At 57.6% G+C, this 17217-nt stretch overlaps 1 protein-coding gene across 3 annotated transcripts; it reads left to right on the top strand.

Moving 5' to 3' along the window:
• The first annotated feature begins 1420 nt into the window (after nucleotides 1-1420).
• Nucleotides 1421-15787, top strand: RAB44 (RAB44, member RAS oncogene family). 3 transcript variants are annotated; one of them, XM_055727983.1, is made up of 17 exons: nucleotides 1439-1791; nucleotides 3173-3398; nucleotides 3485-3599; nucleotides 3861-4032; nucleotides 4310-4456; nucleotides 4810-4903; nucleotides 5025-5120; nucleotides 5459-5646; nucleotides 6026-6074; nucleotides 6405-6499; nucleotides 7054-7448; nucleotides 10659-11252; nucleotides 11741-11822; nucleotides 12154-12268; nucleotides 13018-13119; nucleotides 13942-14018; nucleotides 14469-15787. In XM_055727983.1, exons 2-17 carry the CDS (start codon nucleotides 3174-3176, stop codon nucleotides 14551-14553), a joined length of 2631 nt encoding a protein of 876 aa, XP_055583958.1. In that variant the 5' UTR covers nucleotides 1439-1791; nucleotide 3173; the 3' UTR covers nucleotides 14554-15787. The 3 variants fall into 3 exon arrangements, with proteins under 3 accessions (XP_055583960.1, XP_055583958.1, XP_055583959.1); XM_055727984.1 differs by having other exon boundaries at nucleotides 1445-1791; nucleotides 4313-4456; nucleotides 4813-4903; XM_055727985.1 differs by lacking the exons at nucleotides 13018-13119; nucleotides 13942-14018; nucleotides 14469-15787 and having other exon boundaries at nucleotides 1421-1791; nucleotides 12061-12188.
• Nucleotides 15788-17217: the final 1430 nt, after the last annotated feature.

Raw genomic sequence — 17217 nt, forward strand, 5'->3', positions numbered from 1 at the left:
GAGCACAATCCTGCTGCCTTTTAGCTGCTGCTGAGTCAAGTCCTACAGATTTAGCCCTTTTAATGTTCCTCGTGTCAGTCCTCGCAGCCCCCTTGGCTGCTGCCTGCTGCTCCCAACGAGCAGCGGCGGAGGCAGCGAGAAATAAATCAGCAAATAGTCCTTTGTCACCGTTTGTGGGGCTCTGAGGACAGCCAGGCTCTGGCTCTGCTGGGTGGGGGGGAGCTGGTACCTCTGCTGGAGTTTTGCATCCCCCCGGGAGACTCCAGCCCTGCATCTCCTCGCCCAGGTCGAAGAGGACCGTGTTCCCTCCGCTTTGGGGATGCAAAACGGTGCCGGGCTTCCAGCAGCTGAGGGATGGATGGAAACCTTGTGCTTGCAGCCCAGGTTGTATTTTGCTGCTTTCCCAGCCCAGCCTCAGTGCAGAGCGAGGACGCAGGGACCAACCTGCCACGATGGCTGAGAGGGGCTGGGAGGAGGGTCAGGCGCTTCCTCTCCTTTCCCCACCATATTCAATCCCCTTTCACTGGGACCTGCTGGGCATCTCCTCGGGGCTGGATCGTGCCCTCCCACCGCAGCACGGGCTGCTGGCAGGGCTCGGCAGCTGGGAGCAAGATGCCGGAGTCTTGCTGGGCAGAGCACAGGAATCGGGGAGCTCTCCCAGGGGTATTGAGGGGTTTTCCCCCAAAAAGCATCCTTAGGCAAAGCCAAGCCAAAATTCAGCCCTCATGTGGCAGCGCACAGCCCCGGGGGCTGCGAGACACGGTGACAAGCTGAGTTCAGAGGTGGCTTTTGCGAGCTGAGCACCCCAGCCTGGCTGCGGGGTTGCTTCCACCTGGGAGAACCAGTGCCAGCTTTGTTGGGAGAGCGGAGAAGAAAGAGCTGAGCCCTCCACCCGCCTGCAGACGCCCCTGAGCTGGCTGCTGCTGGGCTGGGGTCCCAGGAGGGTGCGATGGGGCTGGGCACCCCCGCAGCCGGTTCCCAGCTTGGATGGGGGGAGACGGGGAGGGCATCACCCTCCACCCCACGGCTCCTGCTCCATGCCTGCGCCGTGAGCCAGGGGATGGGAATCCTAGTTATAACCTAGAGATAGTAATTAGCATTTCCCCTTGCTTGGAATCTCTCTCATTTTGCAGTTAAAGCGAGGGAAAAATGCACAGAACCCACCTGCCCCCCCCACGCCCTTGCCAGGGGGTGGGGGCAGTCGGCGTGTTTGGTGCCAGCTTTAAACTGAGTTAATGATTCAGGCAGGAGCCTTGAAAAAACGTTGGTGTGAGCAGCACAGCGAAGGGGAACCTCCAAATCCTGGGTCCAAAGAACCTCGTGGGGGAGGTTTGCAGGTTTGCCCGGTCTTCGGTAGGATGCTATAACCGGCGGGTTATATCAAGTCTTGTCCTTCGGCTTATTGGGGCTCTTAAAATAGTGTTTGCTGTTTCTCTGCTGCTTTTCCTCTGCCCCAAACGCCTCCCAGCCTTGGCTGGACTATTGCAAATACGGAAGGAAAGGATGGGGAATTCTGCTGGAGATGCCTCCGGTGCCTCTGCTTTGGGATCGGGGGGCTGGGGGGACAGGGACCCTCCGGACAGGCCCTTCCCGCACCCCGCTTGCAACGTAGCAAACAGGAAACGTGTGAGCACCGGCAGTTGAGCGTAACCCGAAAACGGAAAGCCGCCTTGGGTAAGAGAGGGGTGAGCACCCCGGCACGGGGCAGGACGAACACCCTCGGCGTGGGAGCAGCATCCTCGCCAGCCCGCGCACCCCGGACCTGAGGGTCCCCCTCGGCAGGTGGGAAAGGTGAGTTCTGCTGCTCCGGGGATAACTCCTGTACCACCTTAAACAAGAGAAAAGCCAGGAAAACTTGATTTTTAATTCCTACCAGTGAGCTGGGGGGAGGTTTTTCTCGCTACCTGTCGGGGGATTGTGTCTGGTGTCCCTTTTCTGACGGCTGGGAGCAGCGTGGGGTGTTTTGAGGGGGGGGCAGGTCGCCAGGAATCAGTAATGCCGCAGGGATCCCTGCACAGCCAGGGCTGGGGGGTGCGCAGCTCCCAGCCCAGCCCCCCCTTCTCATTCCGTCCCTCTCTGGTGCGGTGGGTTCAGCTTGCCCCCCCCACCCCTCCCCCGCCCCAGGGCTGGGGCAGGTAACTGGGGGCTTCTCCACACCATAAACAACCCCACTTGCCCCCCAGAGCTCCCACTTCTGCTCTCTGGGAGGCTGGGACCACCAGAAGGCACCTGGCTTCTGCCCCCCCCAGCCCCAGCGTCCAGTGGGACTCCAGCAATTGCCCAAGACCCTCATGCTTTAAGGGAAGAGGATGGGTTTGGGGCTTATTCCCACGTTTTTGGTGCACTTGGGGATTTAGTAGAATGGCCATTGCAAAAGGAAAGGGGCAGGGGGCTGGCACAGCCGGGGGTCTCCCCAGGTGGGGAGCGGAAAGCTGGGCTGCGGCCGGCGCCAGCATGGCCCCCGCTCTCGTCACTGCTCTCCGGGGCTGCGGTTTCCCTCGTTTGGTTTTTTGGCTTTGCCATGCAGAGAACAACCCTCACGGCGATGGCACGGTGGCTGCTGGTGACGCTGCTACCCACCCAGGATGGGGAGGGGGGCGCCGGGGGTGTGGGGGGGTCCTGAGCTCAACTCCCACAAGCCGGGGCAAGCACGAAGGCGTGATGAGAAGCAGCCGAGGTCTCGGGCAGCTCTCCCCGGAGGTGACTCACAGCCCTGAGAGCTGGGGGAGGAATTTTAAAAGCTGCTGATGTGCTTGAGGATGCAGGTAGAACCGCCACGTCTTGCCCAGACCTCCAGCATCGCCTTGGCTGGTCCTTTGCCAGTGTCACCTCCCGGTTGGCCCTCGAGCCCCGGCAGTGCCGGTGCCCTGCGCGTCCTCTGTAGCCAGGGCAAAGCAGGGGAGATCTGGGGTGACCACTTGGCCAGTGGCAGGAGAAGCTGCTCGCCCGGCGGGTGCTAGGCTTGAAGCCGGCAGGGACAGCTGGTGCTCGCTGCTGGTGGAGGCTCCGTTTGTGCTGCGCAATCAGAGATAAGCGCCTCTTCCTATTGCCAAACCTGGGGCCCTTCACACCAGCCAAAACGAGTTTCTAGCTGGGTCCCCCCACGCCGGAGCAAAGGGCTCTGGCAAGCAGGGAGCCGGCCGAGGCTCAGCACCGGTTTGCCCCTTGGCAGGATGGAGCCAGCAGCCACATCCGAGCAGCGGGCGGCTGCCAAGGGCCGGCGCTTGGGCTCCAGCCGGCGCAAGCAGCTGCGTGAAGGCTCCGGTGAGGCACTGGCAGCAGCCCCCGGCCCCGGCGAAGAGCCCCCGTGGGCATCCGAAATGGTGCAGAGAGTGCAGGACATCTTCAGGGAGCGGGACAAGGACCAGGCGGGGTTTGTCACCCGCTCGGACATGCAGGTATGGGATGGGGATGTCAAATGCTACCGGGGTGGCTGGAAGCTGGATGATGGGTAGGTTTTTCCCCTGATTTGGTTTGGTTTTAGAAATTGCAGGAGGAAAATTTCCCGTGCAGCACAGAGGAGCTGGAGCTCGTCTTCGATGGGCTGGATGCTGCCGGCACCGGGCAGTTAAGCACTGAGGAGTTCACTGCCGGGCTCCGTAAGTGCCAGCACGCATCTCCGAGCAGCCTGGGCTGATCCTGGACACAGCCTCGGTGCTTTGCCAGGGGGAACCTGAAACTCTCCCCTTGCTGGGTGGCACAGGATGACCCAAAAAGTGTCCCCGTGCCTGGGTCTCAGCCCATGACTCGCTCTATTGTGCTGCAGCGGCTTATTGGAGCCACAGGGTGAGAAGTGTTGGGGTTTGGGCTTTGTTGTCCCCCTGGCCGGACACGGAGGGTTTGGGGGTATCTGTCAGCAGGGCAGTTCCTGAGCTCCCACAAAGCTGCCATGGGCCACCGCCGGCGGAAAACAGCATCCCGGAGGGTCCGCTTGGTCCTCCCCAGCCCGGCGTTGGAGGGGGCGGACAGCGAGGAGCAGAGACACTTCGCCGCCTTTATGGAGCAGCTGGGCATGGACAGTGTCTCTGATGAGTAAGCCACCCTGTTTAGCACCCATGGGTGTCCTGCAGGATGGAAAGGCTTGGGGCGGGAGGTCTCCGTGCAGGCAGCAAGCCCAGCAGTGGCTTGGAGGTGCCTTTGGCCCAAGCACAGGAGCAGGGGACAGGATCACGATCACCCCAATGCTCACCTGTCCCCCAGGACCGCACATCCTGAACGGTGCGAGCTAAACGACCCAGCACCCCATAGCTGGCCCAGCTTGGGGGGGTTCGGGGGGGGGGATGCTCACCACAAAACCCCCCTTTCCCAGCAGACAGGAGATATGGCAGCTCTGGGTGAAGCTCCGGCAGGATGAACCCCAACTCCTGGGCAACCTGGAGGACTTTCTGGCCAAGATGAGGCACCGCATCCAGGAAGCCAGGAGCAAGAAGGCGGCATTGGAGGTGACCCTGAACACGTGAGTCACGCCAGGGCAGCGGAGAGGGACGGGGTGCGAAGGATGGGGACAGGGATGGGGCCCCTGCTCACCCCAGCCGTGGAGACGTACCCAAGGAGGGAGAAACTGGGGTGCTTCTCCACCAGTGGCTGGAGTGGAGGTTTCCCTGGGAGCTGATGTCTGGGGTCCGGCTCCCTCTGCAGTCACTCGTGGGATGGCAAAAGTGCCGGACTGGGGCTGCTGGACGGTCCTTGCGGGGTGAACCCCTCCAGGCAAACCCGGCTGCAGCTCCCGTGGGCGATGTGGGGTCCCAGGGGCCAGCACCCACTGCAGCAGGGTCTGACCACCCCCCCCCCCGGCCCTGCTGTCCCCAGCAGGCGCGTGGCCGAGCACGACAAGGAGGTGCAGCAGCTCTGCGAGGCCCTGGAGCAGCGGATTCGGCAGGAGCAGCAGCGGCTGGAGCAGGAGGTGGGGCACTGGCTGCTCCTCTCCCCTTGCTGCCCATGCCGGGGGGCATCCAGCACCCCCGACCCCCCACGGCAGCTCCCAGATGGGTGAGTGGGTGCTGATGTCCTTGTTGCCATCCCAGAGCATGGCCCGGAGCCACCGGCACGGCGCAGAGCTGCAGCGAGTGCTGGATGCCAGCGAGAGGGAGGTGCAGCGCTTGGTCACGGCGCAGATGGAGGTGAGACGGCCCCAGCCCCCAGTCCCCAGCCCCCCTTTGTGCCTATGGGCTACCCCAGCCGGGCTGTAACAGCAGCACGGAGCTGTACAGCTGATCCCGGTCTGTCCCCACCAGCCCCTGATGCAGGTTGTCACATAGGACCTCCATCCCCACCTTTGCCATCCCCTCCATCCCCAGACGACCCAAGCTGAGTTTCCCACCCACCACTCTTGGGGGGTGGCAGGGAAATTCAGCCCCAGGTCTAGAGGAGAAGGTTATCCACCTTTTTTTTTTTTATTTATTTTTGTTTTGCACGGGGGTTCTGGCGGGGTGTGAGTGTCCTGGTTGCCATCCCGCAGCTGGAGACACGGTGCCGCAGCCTCCGCAGCACGCAGCAAGCCACCAGCACCGAAAACCAGCAGCTGGAGGAGAGCAACCGGGTGCTGGAGGACCGCCTGCAGCACCTCCACCAGCAGCTCCAGCAGACCCACGGGCGCCTGCGGACAGCGAGAGCAGCCGTGGCTTGGGAGCAGGCGGAGGAGCTGGGGTGAGGAGCTGAGTGAGCATCGTGTCCCTCTTCGTGCCGTGATTTGCCCCTGGGGGTTGCAGCAGATGGAGAAATGAGTTTGATGGGTCTCAGCCATCACGGTGCTTCAATGGTCTCCACGGTGCAGATTAAGCGTGGCTTGATGTGAAAAGCATCAGAAAAAAAGCCAGGACTGTCAGCACCACGCACTGAACGTGTCTCCTGAGGGCAGTGCCAGCAGAGATGGGGATGTCCTTCACCCAGAGGGACCCAGCCGGGACTGATCCATGGGTCGTGGGTTTTGCTGTCCTGCTCCAGCCCATTGCTGCTCCTGGGGCAGGGATGGACGTGGTGAATGGGATGCAATTGCCACTTTCACCCCTGTGCTCTGTGTTTGCAGGGACAGAGCGGTGGCAGAGCTGCCTGGCGAGACACCAGTGTCCCCACAGGTACTTCAACTGGGAGCATGGGGATGGGACAGGGTGTCCGTGCTCCGGAGCCTTGTGCTGTTTGGTCTGGGGCTGCCGGAGAGCCCAAGAGCACGGGGTGCTGCTGCAGCAGAGGCAGTGCCTCCCCTAAAAGCTTGCTCAAACTGGGTCAGCATGGTACCATACAGGTGTTTGGGAAGGGAGGGGGGTAGCAGCCCCTTAGTGCTGGTACCCCCAAGATTTTGGGTGAGTACACCTGGATACCTGCCAGAGAGCTCAGCATCGATTCAGGTAGAAGCGCTCCCTCGCCCAACGCTTTTCTCTCTCCTCTTCCCACCCTGTTCACTGCAGATGAGTCCAGAGAAGAGAGAGAAATACCGCTCCGAGATGCGGATCAGGCTGGGGTCCCACGGCGGCAAGCCCAAATCCAAGAGCACCCACCAAGTGTAAGGGGTCCTGAGCACCCACCGAGTGTAAGGGGTCCTGAGCACCAGCTGCTGCTTCAGCTTGCGCTCCCGAGGTCTGCGAGCTGGTGCTGAGCACCAAGTCCTCCACCCTCCCCAGGGAAAACACGATATTTAGTCCCTTTAATGCTCCTTTTCCACTCGCTCATCTCTCACCCCAGAGATCAGATCTCTTGCCCCAGCTTGTCGCCCTGCATCACCCCCTTGGCTCAGGCACCCAGCACATCTGGCCAGGAGTTGTCTTTTCATCTCCGATAGTGTGAACGCGGAGCCTGGGAAGAGGCACGCTCACTTGCTGGGCAGGATACGGCCCTGGGTCAGGCTCCGTGGGTGTGCATCCCCCTTTCCCTGTCACCATCGCTGCCCACGTGAGCCTCCAGTACACCCGGGGGCTCAATGAAATGGGGTTTGGAGAGGGATGGGGGGGGGGGGGGGGCGTAGATCAGAGACCCCCTGGTATCAGCCCAGGTGGGCAGGAGGGAGATGGAGCCCAACGTGGGGACTGGGCTGACCCCTGCATTTTCTGCCTTCTCCAGGGTTTGGGAAATGCAGCCAGCAGAAATAAGCCTTCTGGGCTCCCCGAGGAGAGCAAGCTCTGCAGAAGAGGACCCCTTCCCAGAATCTCTGAAGGAGGAATGCTTTTCTGACCAAAGCTCTTTGCTAAGAGAGATGAATGATGCAATAGTGGCTCTGAGCAAACAGCTGAAGCCACAGGCACTGGGTGCACCCCCCACACCGGCAGACACTGCCCATCACCTCCAGGATGACGCTGAGCCCCAAATGGGGCTGGAGAAAGGCACAGCCCAAGGCACAACTCCTGGGGTCCTGCCAGACGCCCTCCCCAGCCACACCGGTCACAAGGTGTTTGAAGGAGACCTGAACGAGGGACCAGCTGCGGCTGAGCTTTGTGCTCCAGACGTGACACAGGCTGGTGCGTCCATGGGAGCTGGGCACCTCAGGGATCAGGAGCCAGGGGCAGAGCAGGGGGAGAGCCCGGAGGAGGTGCAGAGGATGTTATTCTCACAAGGAAAAGGTGCTGGTGCGAAGGAGCTGATGTTACAGGTGGCTGAGCATCTGCAAGGAGCACTGGGAGAAAGCATGGAGGCAGGAGAGCAGGAGGCACGGATGGAGGCAGGAGAGCAGGAGGCACAGATGGAGGCAGGGGAGCAGGAGGCACAGATGGAGGCAGGGGAGCAGGCATGGATGGAGGCAGGAGAGCAGGAGGCACGGATGGAGGCAGGGGAGCAGGAGGCATGGATGGAGGCAGGAGAGCAGGCACGGATGGAGGCAGGAGAGCAGGAGGCACGGATGGAGGCAGGAGAGCAGGAGGCACAGATGGAGGCAGGGGAGCAGGAGGCACGGATGGAGGCAGGAGAGCAGGAGGCACGGATGGAGGCAGGAGAGCAGGAGACACGGATGGAGGCAGGAGAGCAGGCATGGATGGAGGCAGGGGAGCAGGAGGCACGGATGGAGGCAGGAGAGCAGGAGGCACGGATGGAGGCAGGAGAGCAGGAGACACGGATGGAGGCAGGGGAGCAGGCATGGATGGAGGCAGGAGAGCAGGAGGCATGGATGGAGGCAGGGGAGCAGGAGGCACGGATGGAGGCAGGGGAGCAGGAGGCACGGATGGAGGCAGGAGAGCAGGCATGGATGGAGGCAGGAGAGCAGGAGGCACGGATGGAGGCAGGGGAGCAGGAGGCACGGATGGAGGCAGGAGAGCAGGCACGGATGGAGGCAGGGGAGCAGGAGGCACGGATGGAGGCAGGAGAGCAGGAGACACGGATGGAGGCAGGGGAGCAGGCATGGATGGAGGCAGGAGAGCAGGAGGCACGGATGGAGGCAGGGGAGCAGGAGGCACGGATGGAGGCAGGGGAGCAGGAGGCACGGATGGAGGCAGGAGAGCAGGCACGGATGGAGGCAGGAGAGGAGACACGGATGGAGGCAGGGGAGCAGGCATGGATGGAGGCAGGGGAGCAGGCATGGATGGAGGTGGAGGGAGCAGGATGGACGCAGGAAAAAACAGGCTGGGAAAAGGCACAGGTCCTGGGAGAATCTGAGGAAGTGGCATTAAGCCAGGGAGAAAATCTGGAGGCAGGTGTGGGGCCACCTGAGGCCGGGGAGGCAGGCCTGGTAGTGGGATGGTGGCTCACCACGGATGAGCCTCATCCAGCTGTGGCTCCGGGTGAGTGTGCGCAGCCCACGGGCACGGCGCTGGGGGAAGAGGCTGCCCTGCCATTGGGGCTCTCCGAGAGACTTGAAATAAAGCCAGGAGAGCACCTGGAGCCAGAGCCACCATCCCAGGATGAGATGCAAATGGGAGCAGCCCAGGGTGACGGTGCCTTCCCCGAGGTGACGGTGGCTCCTGGCCCCGGGATGCTGGAGGAGCTGCAGCTCCCGGGAGAAGCCTGGGATGCTGACGTGCTGCCAGCCCAGGCTCAGCGAGGAGGGAGCAGCAGAGCCGGGGCCGAGGCCGAGGTGGAGGTAATGTGGCTCAGGGTGATGGAGCCACCCGGTGAGTCTGCAGGGGGAGACACGTCATGGGGGGGGCACATGGGTGCAGGGGCGCCATGGCCAGTGGCATTGCCACCCACCCGTGTGCAGGAAGGTGGAGCGGGAACAGATGTGCAACCGCTGGAGGCGCAGAGCGGCGATGCCTACGTGCAGCTGCTTGCAGAGGTGGAGGCAGCTCTGCAGCCCCCGAGTGAGGTCGGCTCCTGGGGGCTGGAGCAGGGAGGGAGGGGGGCTCCGGGGGTGCAGCCGCTGGGGGAGGAGGATAAACCAGAGTTAGGGCTGGGGGGAGAAATGGGCGCTGCTGCGGTGCACGGCGAGGGCCCTTCCCCAGCAGGAACATCTGCAGGGAGCCCAGACCCGTGTGGGATGTTCCCAGTTAAGGCTCAGGCACTGGAACTGGTGGAGGCAGAGGATGCCCAGGCAGACGCACGGCTGCATGGGGGTACCAGCCCAGAAACCCCCCAAGGAGCAGCCATACATCTCGTAGAGGAGGCTGAGGATGGGGAACGAGCAGAGGGTGAGCGTGAGCTGCCCCACGAGCCTGGGCTTGATCCGCAGGGAGAGGGGGCTGCTGCGGGCGTGCGGCCAGGGGAGGAGGCTGTCATCCTGGGCACGCTGGAGGCTCAGGGCACTGATGGCAACGTGCAGCTGGTTGCAGAGGTGGATGAGCTCAGACTGGCTCCAGAAGGAAGCTTGGAGTCAGGTCTGCAGCTCCTGAGCGAGGTCAGTTCCCCAGGGACAGAGCAGGGAGTGAGCGTGGCTCCAGATGTGCAACCCCTGGCTCAGGGCGACAGAGCAGAGCTACTGGAACTGGTGGAGGCAGAGGATGCCCAGGCAGATGTGCAGCTGCCTGGGGGTGCCAGCCCAGAAACCCCCCATCAAGGGGGAGAGCCTGCAGCCATACATCTCGTAGAGGAGGCTGAGGATGGGGAACGAGCAGAGGGTGAGCGTGAGCTGCCCCACGAGCCTGGGCTTGATCCGCAGGGAGAGGGGGCTGCTGCGGGCGTGCGGCCAGGGGAGGAGGCTGTCATCCTGGGCACGCTGGAGGCTCAGGGCACTGATGCAAAAGTGCAGCCACCTACAGAGGAGGAGGAGCTGAAATCAACCTCAGGATGGAGCATGGGGGCAGATCTGGCACCCTTGGGCGCCGCTGGGCTGTGGGCAGTGGAGCAGAGCCAGGCTCCGGGTCCAGAGGCAGGTCTGTGTGCTGCCCACGCCAGGGGTCCTTGGGAGGGAGCTGCTGCGGGGGCACACGTGTCCCCCCCGGCTGAGGGTGCTTCATGCCCTGAGCACGCCACTGCTGGCAAGGGTCCTGAGCCGGGAGCAAAGCTGGGAGCACTCACTGGCCAGGATGGGCAGATCCTGGAGGATCCCCAGACTCTGGGATTACTGCGGGGAGGGAGGATTGCTGCGGAGGGCAGGCCTCTGGATGGAGCTCCAGGGCTGGAAGTGGTGCAGGCAGAGGCGCTGGAGGCAGGGGCAAGGAGTTTAGTGGAACCTCAGGGTCTAGGGCCAAAGCAAGGCTGTGATGACCCTGTGTCTGCGCTGGCTCCCCCCGTCTCTGAGGTGCCGTTACAAATCAGCACGCTAAAGCTGGGAACGGCGATGCAGGAGGATGTTCTCGTTCCAGATGTGTGGCAGCTACGTGCTTCGGGACAGGCAGCCCAAAGCGAGCTCCGGGAGCAGGTCTCCGCACAGGCAGATAAGGTGATGGTGGTTCATGCTGCTTCCCAGCAGCCGGAGGAGAAGCCACAGCATGTGATGGAAACAGAGCAGGTAGCTGCCAGACCTGCTGAGCCTCCAAAACAAGAGGTGCCACCAGCATTAACCCTTCACACGAGGGTCCAACAGGAGGAAGATGCTGGGAATGATCAGCTGGGGATGGTCTTCAGAGACTGTGCACTGGGGGATGCAGCCCACAGCAGCACCCAGCCCCAGGGGCGGCTCTTGCCAGAACAGAGCGAAGACCTCAGTGTTGGTCAACAGGAGAAGATGCAAGAGGCTGGGTGGAAAACAAGCTCAGAAGGTGAGCCCAGCCCAGGAGAGCCAAGGGCTGTGACTGCAGGTTGGTCAGGAGCTGCCCTGAGGGGTTGTCCTGAAGCCCCCCTGGACCCAGACCACCTCTACAACGTGCTCTTTGTTGGGGACTCCCATGTGGGCAAAACATCGTTCCTGTACCGCTTGCACGCCGACACCTTCAACCCGCACCTCACTGCCACAGTAGGTAGGTGTCCTCCAGCTCCTCTCCAGCACAGCTCTGCACCCACCTGGGGGTCTCCATTGCCATTCCCTTCCCTCCACCCCGCAAGCTGCTGGTGTTCGCTACACGCATGTTACAGCTCATGCCAAGCGTGCAATGCAACCAAGGACCACGTAGGACCACCAGCATCACACGTCTGGATGCTCATGACCAGGCGGTGCTGGTCCTCCATGCCCTCTCTAGGGCACCGATACCGGCAGCCCCAGTGCTTTTCTCTCTGCTTTGCCTTTCCTCTGTGTTTTCCTCTCTTAACCAACCTGGTTTTATTCATTGTGAGATCAGAGACCTTCCCAAAATCCCACCGCTAAAGAGCTAAAACCTGGAGGTTCTCTTGGGATGAGGCCCTTGAGCTGCAGCCTCAGACCACAACTGCCCCACGGGCCTTCTCCATCCATCCCCTGCCACAGGGCTGAACGCTACAGCATCAGAACATCCCTCTTTGTGTTCCCTAGGGCTGGATTATCAGATCAAACACCTCATCGTGGACAACAGGCGCTTTGCTCTCCGCCTGTGGGACTCAGCTGGTCAGGAAAGGTGAGGTGCTGTGCTGTCTGCTTGCGGAGAGCAGCCTGTGGTTTTCTTTTTCCTGGCGGATGCCGTGGTGATGAACGATGCTGGCTTTGCTGAGCAAGGGTCAGAAGGGACTTTGCAGTATGTGATCTGATAAAGCATAATAAAGGAAGTAATTAAGATATAAACAAGCACTTGGGCTGTTTGTACAGCCTCAGCAATCAGGATAAGAGCAAAATCTGGGCTTTGCCTTTTTTTGTAGACGCGCATTCCCAGCTTTCCCACTGGGATTTCAGATCGCTCCTAGGCAAAACCTCCTTTGGACCGTATCGGTGATGGTTTAACATGCACGCAGGTACCACAGTGTCACCAAGCAGTTTTTTCGGAAAGCGGACGGGGTGGTGCTGATGTACGACATCACATCGGAGTACTCCTTCTCGGACGTGCGGTACTGGCTGAGCTGCATCCAGGTGGGTGAAACGGGAAAACCTCGTTCTGCCCCCGAAGTCTTGGAACCGGTGGTGACCCCAAGATCAGCCCACCCTCTGCCACCAGTTAGGGATGGACAGCTGGGGGGACCAAGCCCCTTGTAAAGGGTGTTCTGCTTTGCTTTGGCTAGAAAATATTTTTTCTCAGAGGATTTAAATTCATACTGATAACTTTCACATTTTTGAAGTGTTTCCTGGGGTAATTTGTTGATAGCATCGTTGCGATAATGATCAACTTTTTTTAAAAATTAAAAACCCCACGGGGAAATGGAAAATGTTGAAAGTTATTTTAAGAACACTTTTAAATGAAGAACAGTCCACTTTGAGTCCTGGGAAATGGGACGTAACTTGTGTCTTACTAAAAACTTCTTGTCAGAGATTTCCAGTCAAGTACAAAGCCAGTGTTCAAAAACAAATGGAACAAAATGGGATGTCGCCTGGCTCAGTGCCCATAAATCCCAGCCCGAGCATCCTCCAGAGGGTTCCTGAGGTTGAGCACAAAGGGAATTCGCTACAAGGGCAACTCATCCAGTTGTCCTGCCCTGTTAATAGACCAGGACAGATGATTTAAAGGGGAAGAAAAAAAAAAAATCACTTTCTTAAATGCTATTGAACTTGTTTAAGAATTTATGGTTTTATGTGCCCAAACGTGTGGGCATCCTTCATGGTACCCCTGGCTGTGATTCGAGGCAGGGTGACACGCTCCTGACCCTCCCTCTCTCATGGCCCAGGAGGGAGCAGAGGAGGGAGTTGCTGTTCTGCTTCTCGGGAACAAAACGGACTGCGCTGCGGAGAGACGGGTCCCTACGAAGGAGGGCGAGCGCTTGGCCAAGGTGGGTGCTGGTCCTGCCGTGATGTGCTGCCCGCCCGAGCGAGGCAGGACAGTTGAGGGTGGGTGCCCCCAGCCTGAGCACCCGGAGGAACATGAAAGCCCTTAACTCGCCTTCCGTGCATCCGTGGTGCAAAGTGGTCCCTGAACCCATCTCTCACCCCTCCCTGCCTTGCTTTCCCCTTGCCGTCTTCATTTTGATCAGCACCATCCCAGTAAAACAGTTTATGGAACTGGATCTGTAAATCAAAACGTTTTCAGCTTCTCTTATCTTTGCTGTGAAGCATCACCTGTCTTCCCAGCATCACTTAAATACTAAAACCACTAAGCCTGTCCTGTTTTAAAGATACTGAAAAGCTTAAAGGGTGATTAAACTCTTCAACTATAGATGAGTAATAAAAATTAGGCAAGAAGAATCTCACCTTTACCAACTTAATTTTAAAATTTATGGATTTGGGCCAGTATCTGTTGACCAGTTTACAAATGGAGATGGCAGGATTGGGGGTCAGATGCTTTTTTTTCCCCCAAACCAGTCACTGACAGGCACGAAAGACATGGGAACACCTAGTTACATCTCCGTATTTTCTCTGCTAACCCAAGAGTATCACGCCTTGCTCTGTCTGCAGCCTTTTCCTCGGTATTAAAAGTTGGTGTTGCAGCTACCAGAAAAGCTGGATTTCACCCTCATACCCCAGTAAATAAGTTATTGAGTTATTTGTTTCCTCGAGACCCTCCTGTTCCCCCTTGTCTGTGACTGTCCCATGGTTATATTAAGCTATTCCAATGCAAGAATATTACATTTCTCCCCGGGCTCTGTGTCTTGCAGGAGCATCAGCTCATGTTTTATGAATGCAGCGCTGCCTCAGGCCACAACGTCTCCGAGTCCATGGTCAGCCTCATCAGGTGAGCCATGTGCTTGGATTTTGCCAGCTGTCCTGAATTTACTGGGCTCCCTCCTGGCTTTTTTAACTCCAAATACCAGGGTGTTAGCATCACCAGAGACTCCCTGTGCCCAGACGTGGGGAGAACTCGGAGCAGCGTGTGCAGGGCTGGAATGAGCCGGGGATGAGCGCTGTCTCCTGAACAGCCAGCATGGCAAGGACATTAATGAAATTAACCTTTTTCAGGATGCTGCTGGTTTCTCCACGGGTTGACTGAAATAAATTCTGCCTGCGATTTGATTTAGGTTGGCATTTTTTAGCAGAACCCATGGTTCTCAAATCATGAGCCGGGAAGGCTCCTAACTCCTTCCAGCCACGCTGAGCATCCTTTCCCGATGTTTGTCGAGACATATAGCACAGGGATACAAACTGGGGGGGTAACACCTGGCTAATTTGCTTCCTTTTCTTCCAGGTTGCTCAAAGTTCGTGAGGATGAGTTGAAAGCTAAGGCAGAAGAGGTACCAAAGCCACCCCAGAAGAAAAAGGGCTGCTGCTGATGTGGTCAGAGCCCTCGCTGTGATCTGAAACTGCAGCAACAGCCAGAAAAGCATACAAGTAGCCCTGAGGCACCACCTCTCCCCCCACCTGTGCCTTCCCCCCCTCATGTCCCCGGGATGCTGAGCAAAAGCCACTGTGGAGGAACTGGCTGTCCCCCAGCCCCTTCCCCGTCCATCTCCTGCCGTTATCCCACAGCACACGAGCCCTCCAAAATGGGCGGATTTCCCGAAGTAGGAAAATTCACCTCGTTCTTCAGGAGACAAAACCCGGGCTAAGGAATGAGGCAGAAAAGGAACCCAGCTGGGTCGGAGGTGCTGGAATGACACTGGGAAGCAGCAGGGAGCAAAGCTGAGTCTTGGGATAACAGGAATGAACATCGGGGAGTCACCCGAAGGCCAAGGGATAAAACGAGGGGGTTGGGGTCGGTGCTGCTGTGCAGTGGTGGCTTTTGCTCTGGCTTTGTCATCCGATCAGATTGGGTCTGGAACGACGAGATACACAATATATCCTAAAAGCACTTGCTCAGTCTTTCCGATCAGGCACAGCAAAGCTGGTTTTGCCCTTTCCTGGTCCATCGTGCCGGTGAGCAGTAACGGGTTTTGATGGAAAACTACTAAAAACTTTGCTCAAAATAAATCAAAAAAAAAAAAGCAGGTCCAGGCTAATTGAAAGAGCACCGGGCTGGCGGAATGTATGGTCAGGTAAATGCTAGCAAAAACTCTTTTTTGCACTATTTTTGCACTATTGCAGCCGTCTCAGGGTGGGCAGGGAAGAGCAAGGTGCTGCACCCTGCCCTGCTGCAACTGTGGCCGCTTCTTTATATCCTGGATCAGTTTTAAAACGCAGCATGAAAAATCTAAACAAGACCATGTCACAATTGCCAGTTGTTGGTTTTTTTTCTTTTTACAGCTTGATGCAGAGAACTATACTTTTGCAGAGAAAGACATCCAGACTAAATAAATAAGAATATAAGTGGTTTATTTCAGTATTTTTATATATTGCATGTGTTGTGTTGCTGCCCAGCAGCTCAACAGATGTATTTAAAGGCTACGCTTACATGTGGATTTGGGGGAATAATTCTGCTCGGATGAGTTTGCTTTTTGTTGTCATTATTTATATGTATATTTTGGCAAAGCATAATAGTAGCCAGTTTCTGCTTGACAAAAATACTGTGACAACAAGGGTTGGTTTTCTAATGACACTATATATTAAAAAAAATATAAAAAAAATCATTCTGCATGTTTGTAACTGTTTATAGCTCAGCTTTCCAAGGAAACAAGGCTCGGGAGCTCCTGATGCCATGTCTATGGACCTGTTTTCCCTTTCCCTGCTTCAAGCAGTTGTGGGATCCGTGGGCTGCCTGGCACTCCCCAGCGGGCAGCTACTGCAAAGCTCCGCGACGTACCGACGTCGGTACCAATAAAGGCCTGGCTGACTGGGACTAATTAACGTCCGTGTTGATGGAAAAACTGCAGTTTAAATTTAGCCTTTATCAGACAACGCCAAATCTCCGTGGGAGAGACCTGCAAGGCATGGAGCCGGGCGGGAGCAGGCTGCTTGGTTCTGCTGCTCCCAGAATTATCCCTTTGGATGGAGCAGCTCCATGCGATACCCGACGGTGGGAATGACAGGTGGGTTGATTTGCAGGTGGAGATGAAATGAGGCTGCTGGTGGACCAAGCTCACACTCAGAAACGGCAGGGTTATGAGCTCCACCAGGCAGGGTCCAACTTGGCAGTGGCACAGGAATTTTTAAGTCTTTTAGGGACGAGTTCTCTCCTCTGCATGCCCCATCTCACCGCTCCGGCACCTCTGCACCACTCCAGCACCTAAGCCTTCCTGCAGCCTCCACAAGCCACCTTCCATTGGCTCCATCATTAAAAGACTTTTTTTTTTCCTTAATGCAATATATTTACGCTCCTGTTCCTCTCTTAATGCAATATATTTATGCCCCCATTCCTTTCTTAATGCAATATATCTATGCTTCCATTCCTTTCTTAATGCAATATACTTATATTCCTGTTCCTTTGCAATATATTTATATTCCCATTCCTTTCTTAATGCAATATACTTATATTCCCTTTCCTTTCTTAATACAATATATTTATATTCCCGTTCCTTTCTTAATGCAATATACTTGTATTCCCGTTCCTTTCTTAATACAATATATTTATATTCCCGTTCCTTTCTTAATGCAATATACTTATATTCCTGTTCCATGCCAATCCCTCTTTCCCGTATTTCATTATAAAATATTTTTCCCGATGGAGCAGTGGGAGCAGCCTGGAGACCGCAGCTCCTCAGGAGGAGTTGATGCGACTCAGCCCAGAGCTCTGCCTGGAGCCGGTGTTTGGGGTACCCTAACCATGGCTTTTCCTGAGGCTTTTGGGGCCCGTTTTCACTATTTCTGCTTTGCTGGTTTATGTTAAAATCATATAAATTCAAGCGCATGTTGCACATATGCTGCATGGGAAGAGAAGCACCATTTTAGCCTGGTCAACCCCAAAATGTGCTTTTTGGGGGGCTCCATGGTGCCTCCCAGCCGTGTGTGCGCTGGAGCATCCATCGGAGCCGCTTTGCTCTTCACCTGAATTTCTGGGGTTTATGTGCGGAGGGTGCTGCCTTGCCGGGCAGCAGTGGGAGGGTGCAGGAAAATGTATTTTT

This window comes from Falco cherrug, chromosome 16, assembly GCF_023634085.1.
Source record: "Falco cherrug isolate bFalChe1 chromosome 16, bFalChe1.pri, whole genome shotgun sequence".
Classification (NCBI taxonomy): Eukaryota; Metazoa; Chordata; class Aves; order Falconiformes; family Falconidae; genus Falco; species Falco cherrug.